The 16,403-nt window shown below is 59.3% G+C and overlaps 2 protein-coding genes across 9 annotated transcripts in view; one reads left to right on the plus strand and one right to left on the minus strand.

Annotated features, from left to right (window-relative positions):
• Positions 1-82: 82 nt before the first annotated feature.
• Abtb1 (ankyrin repeat and BTB domain containing 1) lies at positions 83-8,073 on the plus strand. Of its 3 annotated transcripts, XM_020177521.2 has the most exons (12): positions 83-272; positions 1,391-1,453; positions 1,536-1,591; positions 2,533-2,677; positions 2,828-2,987; positions 3,091-3,136; positions 3,501-3,617; positions 3,704-3,822; positions 3,966-4,064; positions 4,159-4,326; positions 5,937-6,137; positions 6,223-8,073. In XM_020177521.2, the coding sequence occupies exons 1-12, from the start codon at positions 217-219 to the stop codon at positions 6,427-6,429; spliced, it is 1,437 nt and encodes a 478-aa protein (XP_020033110.1). In that variant the 5' UTR covers positions 83-216; the 3' UTR covers positions 6,430-8,073. The 3 variants fall into 3 exon arrangements, with proteins under 3 accessions (XP_020033110.1, XP_020033113.1, XP_073900679.1); XM_020177524.2 differs by lacking the exon at positions 1,536-1,591 and having other exon boundaries at positions 194-272; XM_074044578.1 differs by lacking the exons at positions 83-272; positions 1,391-1,453; positions 1,536-1,591 and adding an exon at positions 1,516-1,535.
• Positions 8,074-9,972: 1,899 nt separating this feature from the next.
• Mgll (monoglyceride lipase) overlaps positions 9,973-16,403 on the minus strand; it is a 103,570-nt gene continuing 97,139 nt past the window's right edge. For all 6 annotated transcript variants that reach the window (XM_074044579.1, XM_074044583.1, XM_074044581.1 and 3 more), the window contains 2 exons: positions 15,998-16,213; positions 9,973-13,009 (listed from right to left, as the gene is read on the minus strand). In XM_074044579.1, coding sequence (XP_073900680.1) covers positions 12,884-13,009; positions 15,998-16,213 — 342 coding nt within the window. In that variant the 3' untranslated portion in view covers positions 9,973-12,883. The remainder of the gene's footprint in view (positions 13,010-15,997; positions 16,214-16,403) is intronic.

Genomic DNA, 16,403 nt, shown 5'->3' on the forward strand with positions numbered 1-16,403 from the left:
TCCTTAAAGAGGGCGGAGCTCCAGGCGGGCCCGGACTGGGGCGGGCGCACGGTTCTTGCGACCCGGCCAAGTGGTCCTCCCGGCGCCAGGCGCCGCTGCGGAGCAGAGCAAGCCGGGCAGAGCCGGGAGGGGAGAGGCGGTGCGGCGCGTGTTTACATCCGGCCGGACGCTGAGTCGCTGCCCGAGGTCTCTACCCGGGTCCGAGCCTCCCGCGCCATGGACACTAACGACCTGTTTGCCAGCTGCAGGAAGGGGGACGTGGGCCGCGTGCGGTGAGGACCCACAGTCCTGGAGGGCGCGGGAGGCGGGCGGGAGCTGGGCCGCCGCGGGGAGGGAGAACCGGGTCGTCGGCCCACCGCGGATCCCACGCAGCCTTGGAAAGCGGGCGCTCAGGGGACGGGTGCAGATGCTGACGGACCCCGGAGGGCATCCTGGAAGAGGGACTGATTGGCAGAGGCCGAAGAAGCGGGCGGAGAGAAAGGAGGGCCGGACCAGGCAGACCCGGGGCTCCAGACTTGGCTTCTTTTCCCAGATCTGTCGCTGGGAATCCCCACCCCCTTACTATTCCCAGGGGCGCGGACACTCCTGGTGTAGCGCCGAGATCGCCATCTCCGTGGGCAGGTGGGAGGGAAGGGGTGCCCATCAGCCTCTGGGACACCCCCCTCCCCTGGCCCTGCACTCTCCTCTCCTTGGTCTCTTTTCTTCTTGGCCCTTCCCCATTTCATGGTCCTAATCTACCATTCCTGACTTCTCGGGCGATTCCAGCCTGCGGCACTCTCCAAAAACCTCGTGAGCCCCTCCCCATCCTCAGGTCACACCTCAGAGTTGGTGGGTAATCCTCAAAGCCAAATGCAATTTAGAGCACCCCCCAGGTCACACCTTGGACGCCGCCTTTGGGCTGCCCCGTCCCCCAGTGGTGGCTTCTCATGAGTGACACCCACCCCCATCCCACCAGCCATCTAGCAGATTTCTGCCCTCTCAGATTCGCCTCCTTCTCCCTACTACCCACCCCAGGATTCCTGCAGTAGCTTCCCTTGGCCTCCTGCCTCCAGCAGAGCCAGCCCACGGCCCAGGCAGCTGATGGGTTCTCACGAAGTAGGGCCTGGTTACCTTCCTCTCCCAAATGCCACAAGCCTCAGCCTCCTCAACCCGGAACCTGGCCTCTGGCCCCTGCAGCTGCCATCTCCCACCACACAGCCCTCTCCCTCACGTCCTGTGTGGTTCCAATGCCAGGCCTTTGCACTGTGCCTCAAATGCCTGGCCTCCCTGATCTGCCCTCACCTAGGGAGGCTGCCCTGGCTCAGAGGGATACCGTCCTCCATCCCCTCCATGGGCCTCCTCTCCCAGACCAGGAGAGTGCTGACCCAGACTCTGGCCTCCTTCCTCCCAGGTACTTGCTGGAGCAGCGAGACGTGGAGGTGAACGTGCGGGACAAGTGGGACAGCACCCCCTTGTGAGTGCAGGTGTGGAGGGCGGGGGGCATCGCGGGCCCCTCCCTGCTGACAGCCACCTCCCTGGATGCCCCCCTCCCTCAGGTACTATGCCTGCCTGTGTGGGCACGAGGAGCTGGTACTCTATCTTCTGGCCAATGGTGAGGATGGAATGGGTCCGACCGGGTGTTGTATGTGTGCTCTGTGAGCTCAGAGACCTTCACACACATTTGCAGACACCTCGAGCCCCCCTTAACACCCCACATCCAGTCAGCAAGCACGCCTCTCTCCACTTTCAAGCCTGTGCTCTCGCCTGTCCATTTCCCCGTCCCCGTGCTGCCACCCAGGTCAGCACTGGGCCCCTTCCTGGACCTGTGTCACTATGGGCAGTAGAATTGCGGGCTTCCTCTCTGGTCTCCCAGCTCCTCTCTTGCCCCACCTGCAGTCCATTCTCCATACTGCAGCCAGGTGATGGGTTTAAATGTTCCATTAAGGGTAGATCTGAACCATTTAGCCTGTGAGGCTCCACGGGATTCCCCCTTCGTCCTCTGGCCACTTCTCCCTGGGCTTTCCACTCTGGCCTCAGGTGCTGCACTAAGCCAAGCCAGCCCCTGCCTTTGCACACCGCCTAAGCCGCCTCTCCCAGATCTCGGACCCGGCTCACTTCCTCACTTCACGCGGGTCCCTGCCCCTCCTCTTCACCAGCGTGACCTTCCATGGCCTCCCTATGTGGCAGCCACCAGCACTGTCACCCTTCATCCTTATCACAATGGCTGCGTCATGTCACTTGTTATCCTGCTTGGTGTCCTTGTGCCCTGTCAGTCAGTTCAGTGGGGGAGGGACTTGCCAGTTTTGTGGATGGCTGCGTCGGAGTCTGCGCTGAATTGTGCGTAGTGGATCGTATGTGAGTGAATATGTGCCCGTGTGAGTGCACACGCAGTGCTGTGCCCTGGCTTTGACGGCGCACGCTGGGGTCCGAGTGGGCCCAGGGGAATGTGGGCCCTACCCGTGGGGAGCTGGGGCAGAGGGGCAGGCGATGAGGTTTCTCCCAGGCTCACCCGCAGCCCAGGGCCCCCCTGACTGCTGAGCCCTGCCGCCCCAGGAGCCCGTTGCGAGGCCAACACCTTTGACGGCGAGCGCTGCCTCTACGGGGCGCTGAGCGATCCCATCCGCCGGGCCCTGCGCGACTACAAGCAGGTCACCGCCTCCTGCAGGAGACGGGATTACTACGACGACTTCTTGCAGCGGTGAGCAGGAAGCTGGGGCTGTGGTGGGCGGGGCGGGGCTTAGTGCGGGGGCGGGGCGGGGCTGCGTACACCTGCCTGCACAACAGGCCTGGGGCTGCCCTGGGCTGGCGAGGTGAGGAGCGATGAGCACCCCTTTCCCCCCCTCCCCAGGCTTCTGGAACAGGGCATCCACAGCGACGTGGTCTTCGTCGTGCACGGAAAGCCATTCCGGGCACATCGCTGCGTTTTGGGTGCACGCAGCACCTACTTCGCCAACATGCTGGACACCAAGTGGAAGGGCAAGAGCGTCGTGGTTCTCAGGCACCCCCTGGTGCGTCCCTCAGGGTGGTGGAGGGGCGTTGACTGTCCAGGGGACCACCGGGCGTGCGCAGCAGTGCTGCCTCTGACCTGCCCTTCTGTCTTCCTGCTCACAGATCAATCCCCTGGCCTTTGGGGCCCTGCTGCAGTACCTGTACACAGGTGAGCCCCCGGTGCTGGGGAGGGAGGGAGAAGGAGGGAGGGACTGCCTTTCTGCACAGCAGCAGACCCCGTGGTGCCATGGTACCATGGTGGCACGTCATCATTTCAGCAGGGGTGGGTTGGTTCCAGCGGCCTCCTGGGTTGGATTGCAGGACCAAGTCTGCCTGTTCAGGAAGACCTTGTACCAAACATAAAGTGAGCAAGTCTAGGGTTCTTCTAGATGGGGAAATCGAGGCAGAGAGCGAGCCTGGAGTCCCAGCTCTGTAGCCAGTGGCTGGGTGGGAGGGGCCCCCACCTAGGAAACTGGGTACCTGGTGATAGCTAAGGGCCCCACAGGGCCCTGACACGCGCACACTGTACTCAGGTCGCCTAGACATTGGCGTGGAGCATGTCAGCGACTGTGAGCGCCTGGCCAAGCAGTGCCAGCTGTGGGACCTGCTGGGCGACTTGGAAGCAAAGTGTGAGAAGGTGTCGGAGTTCGGTGCGTCCAGGGTTCCACCTGAGGCCTGCCTTGGGCTGGAGCTGGCAGGGCTGGCCCGGCCCCCTGAAGCTGCTCTCCCTCCGCAGTGGCTTCCAAGCCAGGCACATGTGTGAAGGTGCTGACCATTGAGCCCCCTCCAGCCGACCCCCGGCTCCGGGCAGACATGGCGTTGCTGGCCGACTGTGCCCTGCCCCCTGAGCTGCGAGTACGTGCGGGGCTGGGGACCTTGTGGTGAGGGGCTGTGAGAGCCAGGTTCCACGTGGGAGGGTTCTGTTCCTTGTGTGATCTTGGGCCGGTCACTGCCCTTTCGTGAGCCGCTCTGCTCTGACAGGCCTGTCCTATGCCCAGGGTGACCTCGGAGAACTGCCCTTCCCTTGCCCTGACAGCTTCAACAGCTGCCCTGATGTCTGCTTCCAAGTGGCCGGCTGCAGCTTTCTCTGCCACAAGGTGCCTGTCCCCTCCTGTCTCCAGCCACTGCCCTGAGCCCTGGCTCCTCAGGAGCAGACCCCAGCCCTGGTACTTCTGAACCCACCTCCCCCAGGCCTTCTTCTGCGGCCGCAGTGACTACTTCCGGGCCCTGCTGGACGACCACTTCCGAGAGAACGAGGAGCCTGCGGCTTCTGGGGGGCCCCCAGCTGTCACCCTGCAGGGCATCTCGCCTGACATCTTCACCCACGTCCTGTACTACATGTACAGTGACCACACTGAGGTGGGCACACGGTCTGTGCCCAGGGTCTGGGGGGAATGTGGGCGCTGGGCCCTGCGGAAGCCCTGACCAGCCCTGTGGGGAGCGTCTGATTAGGCTGGAGAGGAAAGCTGGGATCTGTGTTTTTCTCTGAGACAGAGGGTGCTGTGATAGGTCCCAGAGCAGGACACAGGGACAAATTTCATGTCACAAGCACTTGGTACCTGGGTGTCCTGTCAGCTTCGGTGGGAGTGTGGTAGGGACGGGAGCTCTGAGCCACCTGCTTTGGTTGCCGCCGCTCCCTGGGGTTTGGAATCTGTCACCGTCTAACACGGGTCAGTGAGTGCAAAGGTTCCCTCTGGCAGGGGTGGACGTAGTGTGTAGGGACACACCACCAAAGCAGGTGGCTCAGAGAAGAGAGAAACTTGTTTCCTTTGGGTCTAAGGCGAGTGCCATGGGTAGCTGGTTTGCTGGGGACCCAGGTGTCCCCTCCATCTTGCTGCCCTAGGATGGGGGCAACAGACCTTTCTTCTGGAGGTAAATGTTTCAGGCCCTGTGGGGCCACGTGGTCTCTGCTGTAGCGTGCAGACCACGTGGGGGTGGAGTCCACGTGCGGTGGAGCGCGTGGGTTAGGAGGCTTAGGAGGACGAGGAAGACGGGAGGCTGTGTCCTTTCCGTGGGCTGCTGGGGGCTGCACACTTTCCACCCATCTCCTGCTGCCCTGGCCCAGGTCCTACAGCCTCTCTGGTCTGCCAGCTTCTGCTTGGGCTCCTCCCAGACCTGGCCATTGCCTGGCCAACCTCCCACCTGCCTCCTTTACTTCATTTTTTCTGTCCTGTGGCTCTCTGCCCAGGGTCCCTCTTGAAGGAGCTCTGCACCCCAAGGGCACCTTCTTAATGGCTCAGTATGGATTGGACTCCAAACCTGCCTAGGATTACCCTCTCATGAGCTTTGTGCTCTTGGCAAGTTACTTAGCTGCTCTGTGCCTCAGTTTCCCCCTCTAGAAAATTGTCGTTGCTTGCTCGGGTCTTGTGCCCAGAACCACATTACCACAGGTAAAGTAGTGGCAGGGAGGCTTGCACAGTAAGCACAGGGTGCCCACAGCCTGAAATGGGGCAGCAAGAGTCCGTCTCCTGCCTGCTCCCTGCAGCTGTCCAAGCTCAGGCCGAAGCTGAGCAGTTGGTCTTTCCTAGCACAGGCCTCCCAGTGGAAGGGGCCACACCCACCCTTGGCAGTGAGTGTCCCTGTCTCCATCTTGAACGGCAGCCTCAGTCTTGCTTCCCTAACAGCCCTTTGAGGTGTGCATGATAGGCACAGAAAGGTGAAGGGTTTTGCTCACCATCCCACAGCTGTCAGGGCCCAGGCCTCTGGAAGCTGCAGCTGTCTTCCCTTGGGGGGCAGGGGAGCAGAGAGGTGCTGCCTCCCACCCTGCCCACCTGCCTGCCCAAGGCATGGGACCCCCCCCCAGTCTCTTCTGCCCTCTTGTGGCCCCACAGGAGCCCTGGCTGGGCTCCAGGGACATGGGTAGTTTCTGTTCCCACAGTGTTCACCCTCCAGTCAGGCACCAGCCCTGGCCACTGAGCCTGGGAGCCCATGGGGACCTCAATGTACCTCTGCACCTTCTGTCACTGCAGCTGCCACCCGAGACGGCCTATGATGTGTTGAGTGTGGCTGACATGTACCTGCTGCCTGGCCTGAAGAGGCTGTGTGGCCGCAGCCTGGCCCAGCTGTTGGACGAGGACAGCGTGGTGGGTGTGTGGCGCGTGGCCAAGCTGTTCCGCCTGGCACGGCTTGAGGACCAGTGCACTGAGTACATGGCCAAGGTCATCGAGAAGGTGGGCTGGGGCATGGTGGCGGGTGGGAGGGAGCGTGGCTGGGTGTCAGTCAACCCGTGCTGAGCTGGAGCTGGCCCGTACACAGCTGGTGGAGCGGGAGGACTTTGTGGACGCCGTGAGGGAGGAGGCAGCAGCAGTGGCGGCCCGGCAGGAGACCGACTCCATCCCTCTGGTGGACGACATCCGCTTCCACGTGGCTAGCACGGTGCAGACCTACAGCGCCATTGAGGAGGCACAGCAGCGTCTGCGGGCTCTTGAGGACCTGCTTGTGTCTATTGGCTTGGACTGTTGAGCCCTTGCTGCTCCTGGCAGCCCTGAGGCCAGGGGTTCTCTTGGGGACACACGTGTGTGTGCATCTGTTTTCTTGCTCCTTGCACACTTGAGGGCATCACAGGGGGCAGAGGGGCCTCAATGGGGCTCCCTCCCACAACCCTGAGGACTTCGAGGGTCTCCTTGGGATGAGCCTCCTCCCCCAATACACAACCCAGGGCTGGGCACCACTCAGGGAAACCTGGGGGAGCCTGGAACTCAGCACCCCTCAATACCCACCCCACCCACCCAGTCCTGGTCCTGGGTGGCTTGCTTCAGCCGCTTGTGGACAGGGCTGGGGGGAAGGGCCATGGAGTCTGGTAATAAAGCTTGAATTCGCTGTGGGGGTTTGAGCCTGTGTTGGGGTGCAGCTTGAGGATGGCAGTGAGCAGGAGCTGGTGAGGAACGGAGGGCTCTAGAGTGGGGGGCTTAGGTATCTCACCAGCATGCTCTGCAAAGGCTGGCCCAGAGGCTCGAAGGTCAGTCCACTAACCCCAGCCAGGCCTGGCTGCCTCAACTTCTGGCCCCTGCTACCCATTTTCCTCAGCCTGGGTCCCTCCTCCCCAGGGAGGCTCTTGTGGCCTTCCCATAGGGTCTGTGACATTAGTGGAAGTCTGGGGCCTTCTCAGGACGCCCTCCAGGCCTCTGGACCATAGCCCCTTGTGTTCACCCTCCCTGCCGGCCTCCCTGGCTTGGTCTGCTAGCAACAGTCATTTCACACCTGTCCCGCCCTTTCGCTCTTGTTCTCCTCTCCCCCAGTGCATTTTCGTTCTTTGCTTTTGCTGGTCAGTCTAGGGGGAGGAGCTATAAGATCCACAGTGACCAGTTGGGACAATTTCCTGGCAGTCGGGGTGAGAGTGGTGAGTACATTGGGGAGGTGCCCTGGGAGCCTGCAGCCACCAGAGTTGGAGGTGGTACACAGGGGCCTCACAGCCAATCCCATCTGCAGCCAGAGGCCACTTCCCGCTGAGGTTCTGCCCTTCTGCCTTCCACTGCCTGGTTACTGCCTTGCCTGTTTGCCTGCCAGTGATAGGAGCTCAGTCCTGTCCTGGAGCACTGAGAGGGGTCTAGCACAACACCTGGCCTAAGTGAGCCTGGGGCACCCTGTGGGAGCCAGCAGAGCAAGGGTGGGGCAGGATAGGCCACTTGCATTTTAGAAACCACTGGTGGCAACAAGTTCCCCGTCAGACCACACTGGCCCTGGATGTGCCAGGTGTGGAAGAGACTTTTAACCTCTAGGGAAAGGCTTTAAGTTACTATGCGTTACCGTGCACTTCTCTCGATGGGCATCAGTGGGAGCAAGCAGTACACCGAGCTGCCTTATTTATAGATGTTATTTGAAATCAAAGTTTCCATTTCTCAGTGTACTTTAAAACACTAGTGAGGGGATTTAAGGAAAAATACAATTGATGTTTTCCTGGTTCAAGGATGCTGCAGACATGGCCAGGTCAAGGTCACCGGCCAAGGTCACTGTGCCCCAGAATCCAGGCTGTGGGCTGGGTGGGGCTGCGTTCCTCAACCACAGCACATGGTTCCTCATTTTAGTTCACGGTAGAGACCGGGGAGCGATGGAGAAACCCTTCCTGTATGAAGGTGTCCACGGTAAATAAACAGGAAACATTGCAAATGTCCTCGTTACCACTCAGCGGCCTGGGGTCCCCCTTCTCCACCTGTGCAGAAATCACGAATAGGCAGAGAAACTCTTCCAGCTCTGGCAGTCCCTGTCCTTGAGAGCCCAGGTCTAGGGGCTGCACGGCAGACCCAGAGGCTCCCAGCTCCAGGCCTGAGGCTAGGGGCCTTCTGCTCCAGGCTTTGGCCACAGAGACCATGGCTCTGGCACTCGGCTTGGACACTCACTGCTCTGGCTTGGACCAGCCACACAGCAGGTGGTAGCTGTTTAAGTCCTGCACTTCCAGCAGCCAGCCGGGAGCAGCAGCTCTTGATGGGCCTTAGGTGCCAGGACGTGAGGCTCATGACAGCAGCCAGTTTTGCCACTCTCAGGCCTAGGCTGTCAGGACACCCATCCCTTGACAGTGGCCGTATCTGTCTGGGCACCTTGTCCCATAAGTCTGGACAGGACCTGCACTTTCTCATACTGGCTCTTCCGTCTTCTTTTTTCAGCTTCAGCTTTCCATCCTCTCTTGCCTTGTCTATACCTGTGGTCCTTCATCTTCTGTTCCCTGTCATTTCTGCCCTGGCTGCTCGCTCTGGAATTCTTCAGCCTGGGAGTGGAAATTGCAAGGGGAGCTTGGCACAAGAAAGTGCTCGCTCCTTCCTGTCACCACTGTGGACTGCGCTCTACCTTTGGAGTTTGGGGGTGTCCGAGTGCATTCTCTTCTTCCCCTTAGCTGTCATCAACCTCCATGATTTCACCTCTAGTAGCTCTTCTCCACCTCTTGTTCCCACTGCCATGGCCTTGCTTCACCTTTCTGCCTCTTTCTGCTGTTGGCATCTCCCCAGGCAGCCTGGGAGCCAGCAGAGCTCCTCTCTGTGGGTCTTGCTGCCCAGGGAGTGAGCAGGCACCACACACCCACTCCTTGCATGGCCTGCTGCCATCCTGGTCTCTGAGCCCTGGCCCTTTACTTGTCAAGTGGCACATGGTTCTTTTCCTGGTGTCCCCAGCTGTGGCCATGCCAGTGTGCTCTGGATGGTACAATTTCTAACTTCCACTTCATCCCTTGAAAGGTTTGTGCCTGCCCTTTACTCCTCCTGCTCACTCCCGCGCTCACTCATTCCTTCCTCCCTCCTTCCCTCCATTCCGCCACCATCCAGTCCCCCACGCAGGTGCTCATTACCCTCTGGGTGGCACACACAGGTCTAGGGCAGGAACATGCCCTTCTGCAGCTCCCATGCCCACGGGAGGGGTGAGAAGTGCGACAAGGGCAGATCACACATCCCAGCGGCTGGCAGCAGAGGCCTGGGAGGTGTGGTGAGACCTGAACCCTCGGGGAGGCTGGGGGCTGACTGATGGAGGTCATGGGTTTGGCGTCTAGTGACTGATAGAGCCATGGGAGGGCTCTGTGCAGGGGAGGCCGAGCCTGACGCGTGCCCTAGCAGCCCCTATGGCTTCTGTGTGGAATGGCCTGACTCTGGCAGTACTCTGGAGGCAGAGCTGCTGGGTTGCAGGGAGGCATCCAGAGTGACACCTACAGCAGCAGTGTGAGGTCCCCGCACCAAAGAGGAAGTGGATGCACCTTGCCAGGACTAAGGTGCGGCAGAGAGGATGGGCTTTGCGTGGGGACTGCCTGGTGCCCACGTGAGACGGTGACTGAGTCAGGAGCCTGGGATTCTGTGGTTCTCAGTCTGTACGAGAGTACCTGCTCCCCAGCCAGCTGTCCCACAGTGTGGATGGGAGAAGACAAATCCACACACCCTGGACAGGCACAGGGAGGGCCGCTCGGGGTGCAGTATGGGTTTGGCTCGGCCACGACTCACACTGCTGGAAAAAGAAGTTTTTTCTGCAAGAGAGTTGTCACACAGGATCAGAGGCCACTGTGGCAGACAGACAGACAGATGTAGACACCACTCAGAAAACATATGGTTTATTAGGATTAGCTGTAGTGCACATTGGTTCCTTTAATAGCTCTAAGCTGACACACGTTCCCCACTGAGAATACATACGTGGGGTGTGACTGAGCCGCACTGACAGTGACAAACTGGCAAGGTGCTTGGAGATCATCGTGATCCTAACAGGGTTGTGTTAGCAACAGGAGAGAAAAGAGATAGGGTGAGACAAGTCCCATTGGCCTGGAGGGGGAGGTGGGCGGGGGGGCACTCGGACCATCCTCAGAATTCTCGCCGTGGTCTCCAGAGTGCCCCAAAGCTGAGGGGTGCAGGGTAGGCGAAGGCCACCCAACCTGCCATCTCTGCCAGGGAGCTGGGGCCTGGCTGGGTGGAGTCCCCGCTACCTGCAAGTGTCTCCTACAAAGCTTCTCAGGCACAAAAGCCATCTCCACATGGACCGTAGGGACCCCATCACTGTCGAATTGCTGGGGAAGGCGCCTGGCCTGTGTCCCGGCAGGACTGGGACCCACTGCATCTCTGGGGTTCCTTCCCTGGCCTCTGCCTTCTTCTCACCTTCTTAGGGTGAAGTTGTGTATGGCCCAGCATCCCTTCCAAACCCAAGTTCCTCTACGTCCCCATGGTGGCATGGCCGCCTGTGACGCTCAGAGTGTCGGTGCAGAGCTGTCTGTATGAGGAAGAACTCCACTCAAGGCAGTGAGGGCGTGAGATGGCAGACATGGCTGACATGCAGTGTCCTGTGCTGCTGCCCGATTCAGCCATGCACGGGGCATGTCTGTGTTCCTGCACCCCTTCTGGATTTCTTTAGCCAGACATGAGTGAGTCTGAATTTGCCTGTGTCTCTGTAAGAACTTTCACGTAAATAAATTCATGCATCTGAAAGAGACCTTGTTCAGACCACATGCCAGGACACCGAATCTGGGGATGTTGTCACCATCACGTGCTTCTAGGGAAGTGGGTGGGTGTGGGGACTCTGGGCTCTGGGGGAGAGTCACAGGTCTGAGCCCAGAGGGCCTTGCTGTTTGCCTTTCCTTAGCTGCGAGCAGAAACACCCGCACAGCTGCCCAGGGCTCCCAGAGCAGGTGGAGGCTGACTGCCGCACTCAGCTCAGGTTTTACATTTTCCTTCTCTAGAGAGAAGCCAGACAGGTAAGATGGGGCCCAGAACGCCACTGTGTGTTTGGCCTGGGCTGGGTCAGCTTTTGGGCCTCTGCCTGCCCTGCCTGGTCAGAAGAGCACAAACCTGCAGCCCCCAGGGCACAGAGTGGCCTTTGTGACCTTTAGCAGGGGACCAGCTCTTGACTCTGCCATGGTGCAGACAGGGTCGCTGGAGGGAGGGCAGGAGGGTCCCCTCTCCAGGGGAATAAGCGGGAGAAGGACCCGGCATGGGGAGGGGCAACTCCCACATTTTGGGGAAGATGGCTGAGCTCTGGGCTCCTAACCTCCATGTCAGGGGTTCTGGCAGGAAAGCCACCTCCTTTGAGATCCTAGGACCCCTGAATTGCATCTTGTGGGGGGGGTCAATGGCACCAGCCCCTCCCTGCAGATGGGCGTCCCCAGCCATGCCCCACCCAGGCCATGTGTGTACTAAGGGGACTCTTGAGGTAACAGCAAGTCCCATTTTAAAGGAAGGGTACTTCCGAGGGGGGCGATCCCTGTTTATTGCTGGCCTTAAGTGAGGCTAAGAGCAGGCTGGGCGGGTTGGCCCCTGAGAGAGCAGGCCGGGCTAGGGCCTCAGTGGGGAGGTTACTAATGCCAGGTCCTGGGTGAGGCCTGGCCTGGCTGTCCTGCTGAGGCCTGGGGCAGGGTGGGGGGACCTCTGGTCCCTGCTTGGGTGGTCACTGGGTGCTCTGTGATGCCCTGGGCTGGCTGCGTTGGAAATCTCTTCTGCCACCAGAGGGCACTGTGCTGCCAACACTGGGGACCCTGCCCTCCCCGTCCCTGGTGGCTCTGGGCAGCAGGAAGGCCCAGGCCCCAGGAGCATGGTCCTCATCCTCCTGGAAGGGCATGGGAGACACGGGGCCTGCCTAGTCCCTTCTTGGTGGCACTGGCCTCGCTCCGAGCGAACAGAGCCAGGCCCTGGGCAGAAGTGTGGGCCTCCATTCCTTCCAGCTGCCCTGGCCCCACACACCTACCAAAATATATAGTCTCTGCTTTAGAATGTATTTATATATTAGAAATCTCTCTTCCACAAAAGCTCTCCTTCCAGCATGTGGTGAGTGGGGGACTTAGGGAAAGGCAGCCTTTTAGAATACATATGGTGCCTTTGGGGGACCAGGCCCCCTGGCAGAAGGAAGGGGTACAGGAGAAGAGCCAGGGTTCCCTGCTCAGTGCTCTGCCTAGGCCGTGCTCTCCTGCCCACTGGGTAAGCCCGGCCTGGGCCAAGAAGGTCAGGGCTGCCTGTCCATTTTTAGGACGCTCAGGGCGCTTTCTGGGCCTCAGAAGGGCCGAGCAGCTGGCTCTGTGGGGACACAGGCCAGCTCAGCACACACCAGAGAAAGGCCAGTCAGAGAGAGTGCTGGGGTGGGAGTTCGAGTGGGGGCAGGAGAGAACAATCCTCCAGTTATTGCAGTCTGGGAACGTGGGGACTGGCCTCGTGGGCTCTGGGAGAGGCGGGCGGAGGCTGCGCTTTCTATTTGTTTTTTTTTAAAGTACATTTCAATACAGTCCTTCCGTGGAAAACTGCCTGTAACTAACCCTTCTCTCTCTCTTTTTTGCATAAAGCATCTACCTCTTAAGGTAGAGCTAGTGGCTGACAGCCTTATATATGACAAAAATGTCTTTTTAAAAAAACTGAATTGTGCTAGGGATTCCTCCAATGTGTGATTTTTTTTCTGTAAGCCCCATCTGAGAAGCCAGCTCTGCCCTTCCTCTCCCTGCGTCCTCCAGACCGTGAGCAGGTCGCCAGCAGGGCGTTCAGGGTGGGGACCTAGCTCCCGCCATGGATATCCTCTGAGAGACCCACATGTTTATTTCGTGGAAGACGGAACGGGTCACGTCAGGAAGCTCCTTGTGGAGAACGTGGTAGGCACCTTCATAGATCTGCAATCGGGGAGACACGGAGTCAGGGCCGCGATGTCAGAAGTGGGAGGCGGGGGGTGGACGCAGGCAGGGGACGGCAGTGTGCGGTGTCATCGCTGGGGGGGCCCCCACAGCCGCTTCACATGGCTACAGACCCCTCACCCCCCTTTTTTCAGACAAGGCCTCACCTGGCTGGCCTTGAAAACCTGGGTTCAAGTGATCCTCCTGTTCGGCCTCCCAAGTAGCTGGTGTGTGCCACCATGCCCACGGGGGCCAAGGTGTTTAGATCAAATTACAGTTTCCCAAATGTCCTCCTACCTCCAGCCCTTGCCCTTCAGCTCCCTGCCAGGACCACTTCTGTGTCTCCACCTCCAACAACCTTCTCTCCAGGGCTCTATCCACCATCCCCACCCCCAAGTCCTCACCCTCCATCAGCCCTCAGCTCACCCAGCAGCCCCCGAGCCCATGGTGGCTGTTCTTGGCAGGGTGTCCAGGGACCTCTGCGTGCCACAGCAGGGGACACTTGGCACTTGCATATCACCGGACTTAGCATCGTTCACTGGCTCTAGAACTTTTCCCCAAATGGCCTCTCTCTGCTGCCATTTGCCTGGAATTTCTGGATCTCTGTGCAAGGACACAGCGTGTGTCTCACAGAGTCCTGGCTCTTCCTCGATTCGGCCTCAGCACAGCTGAGGTCCAGACCCCAGGGAGCACCCTTCACGGCACCTCTGTCACCTCAAACATTTGTTATTTCTTTGAGTAGAGAAATTCAAAATCTCTCTTCTACCTATTTTGAAATAGACAATAAATTATTAACTATCCTGCTACGTAAGTGTAACTTCGTACCTGTTAACCTGCCTCCCCAGCCCTCTCCCTGCTCTGCTTCCCAGCCTCAGTAACCTCCGTTCTCCGCTGCACAACTTAGCGCCACACGTGAGTAAGAACCTGCCATCCCCGTCTCCTGTGTCGCTTGTTTCATACAACCTAACGTCCTCCAGGCTCATCCTGCCCTCCATGCTTTTCCTGCCTGTCCATCCATCAGTGGACACTTTGAGTCTGTACCTTTGCTGTTGTGCAGCTATCGTGCAGACGTCTCTCTGACACTGCTTCATCACAAGGTCGTTCAGGTTTTAGTGTTGCCTGTGGTGCTGCGGATGGAACCCAGGGCCGCCTGAGTGCCTGGTGTGCCCTCTACCCCCAAGCGACACCCCAGTTCTGTCTTCAGTGTTTTGGGGGTCTCCATCCTGTTTTCTGTAGCAGTTGCACCAATCTGCTCTCCTGCCAACAGCTTTCCTTAGCACTTCGATTCTACTCTTCCCATCCTATCCCATCCCATCCCATCCCACCAGGCCCCTCCTCCTGGATGAAGACCAGCCTCCAAGCTGCCTCCCTGCCTCCACACTCACAGCCATCCTCATGGCCAAGGGGGTTGCTTTCCAGTGTGAAGCCAGACCTGTGACAGTCACTCCCTGGCTCAGGAATGTGCAGGTGGCCTCTTGGATCAAGAGAGGGAGCCCAGACTTCTAGGTGGTCCAGCTCAGCGCCTTCCCACTGTGCCGGTCTCCCCCACTGGTGTACAGGATTCAGGGAGAGGAGAGCTTTGTCTGTCTGCCCCTGCATGATGTTGGGACCCAAGAAGTTCCTGAACTAAAGAAGCAATGGATGAGGAGATGAGGGAAAACATGAGTGCTCTTTGTGAGTGGACTCCTTCCCAGGGTGCTGGGGATGGACTCCAGGACCTGGAGCATGGGCAAGTGCTCCCACTGAGCCACACCCAGCCCCTCCCTCCCTTTCTCCTTTCCTTTTTGGTGGTACAGGGGTTTGAACTCAAGGCTTTGCGCTTGCTAGGTAGTCGCTCTACCACCTGAGCCATGCCCCCAGCCCACTTTGCTTTAGTTAGTCTTCAGGTAGTGGCTCACATTTTTGACTGGGATGGCCTCAGACTTCAATCCTCCTACCTATGCTTCCCATGTATTTGGAATAGCAGGCATGTGCCACCGTCCCTGGCTTATTGGTTCAGGTGGGGTCTCACTAACTTTTTGCCCAAGCTGGCCTGTAACCTCAATCCTTCTGATCACTGCCTCTCAAGTAGCTGAGATTACAGGTGTGAGCCACCCTTCTGGCTCTCCTTTTCTTTTCTCTTGAAGTTCTTTCTGTTCCCCCACAAGCCTCTGTCTGGTGTCATGGTTCAGCAATGGCAGGAGCAAGCACCAGTAGTCTGCCAAGATGAGGCTTTGTCAGTCAGTCAGTCAGTCAGTGCAGAGGGACGGTGGATGACAGAGCTCAATCAAGACTGTCATTCCCTGGGTATGGGCTGCTGTCTTTATAACCTGGTGAAAAAGCAGCTGTGGATCCAGCACGGGCCACAGAACAGGCCAGGATCTCAGCCATGCAGACCAGGGTGTAGCTGTACCTCTGGAACCATGACCCGCCCTGTGGTTTCAGGGTCATCTGATGGGTGCCCCACAGGGGCTCCTCTCCTTAGCTGGGAATCTTCCCAGTTCAATCGGACAAAAAAGACCAGAGTATCTGGGCCCCAAACACTGTGCATCCTGAAAGCCCATCTGAGTGGACCCTGGCTGCTTCTTGTATCTAACATGCCACACAATCGGGGTGTCCTCAGGGCCTGTCCCCCGGGCACGTCCCCCAGGCTTTCCTCTGTAGGGTCAGCCCTGCAGACCCCCATGCTCTGCCACACGCTCAGCTCCTGTGCACCCCGAGCCCCCTGCTGGGCAGGCAGAGGGCGGCTGGGGCTCTGTCTGCGTCCCCGGAGTGTGATGTCCTCTCAGGAGGGCTCTGGGCACTGCCTAGTGCCCAGCTGTGGGTTCTTTTCTCCCGACTATTCTCTTCTTCCTTCAAGCTCATTCATGTGAAAGGACCAGCTAGTGACACACGTGCTCTGTTAGGATTCGCAGGGCCTCTGACTCCTGTCCTCCTGGCCAGTGAGGCCGGGGGGCCACCCTGAGACGCTGCCCTCCTGCCTGGCCCAGTGGGGAGGCCACAGCTCACCTTGAGCGTCTTGTCCTGGCTCCTGGCGGAGTCCATGAGCAGGTAGGCCCCTTTGCTGTCGCACAGGCGGTCAGCAGAGCCCTGCAGCAGCAGGAAGGGCACGGTCAGCTTGGGGAGGGCACGCTCCACCCGCGAGACGGCATTGAGCAGCTGGATGCCGAAACACACCTTCAGCCCCGCGTGGCAGATGAGGGGGTCCGAGTTGTAAAGGTCAACCTGAGGGAGGACAGAAGCGGTCCCGTCAGCGTCCCCTCACGCAGGGGACACTTCCCCCTGTCTGGAGGAAGGCTTGTCTCTGCCATCAGCCCAATCTGAACCATTTCTCCTCGTGAGCTCGCTTCCCATGCAGCCATCCTGTGCTGGCCATGGGGAACAGGTTTCGGGACCCCCGAGGACACCCAAATCT

The sequence above is a fragment of the Castor canadensis genome, chromosome 10, assembly GCF_047511655.1.
Source record: "Castor canadensis chromosome 10, mCasCan1.hap1v2, whole genome shotgun sequence".
Lineage (NCBI taxonomy): Eukaryota > Metazoa > Chordata > Mammalia > Rodentia > Castoridae > Castor > Castor canadensis.

Coding starts and splice junctions, on each gene's coding strand:
- Abtb1 (XM_020177521.2), top strand. CDS start 217: ATGGACACTAACGACCTGTTTGCCAGCTGCAGGAAGGGGGACGTGGGC. Junction 2,988..3,090: donor TGGTTCTCAGGCACCCCCTG/GTGCGTCCCTCA, acceptor TCCTGCTCACAG/ATCAATCCCCTGGCCTTTGG. Junction 4,065..4,158: donor GCAGCTTTCTCTGCCACAAG/GTGCCTGTCCCC, acceptor CACCTCCCCCAG/GCCTTCTTCTGCGGCCGCAG.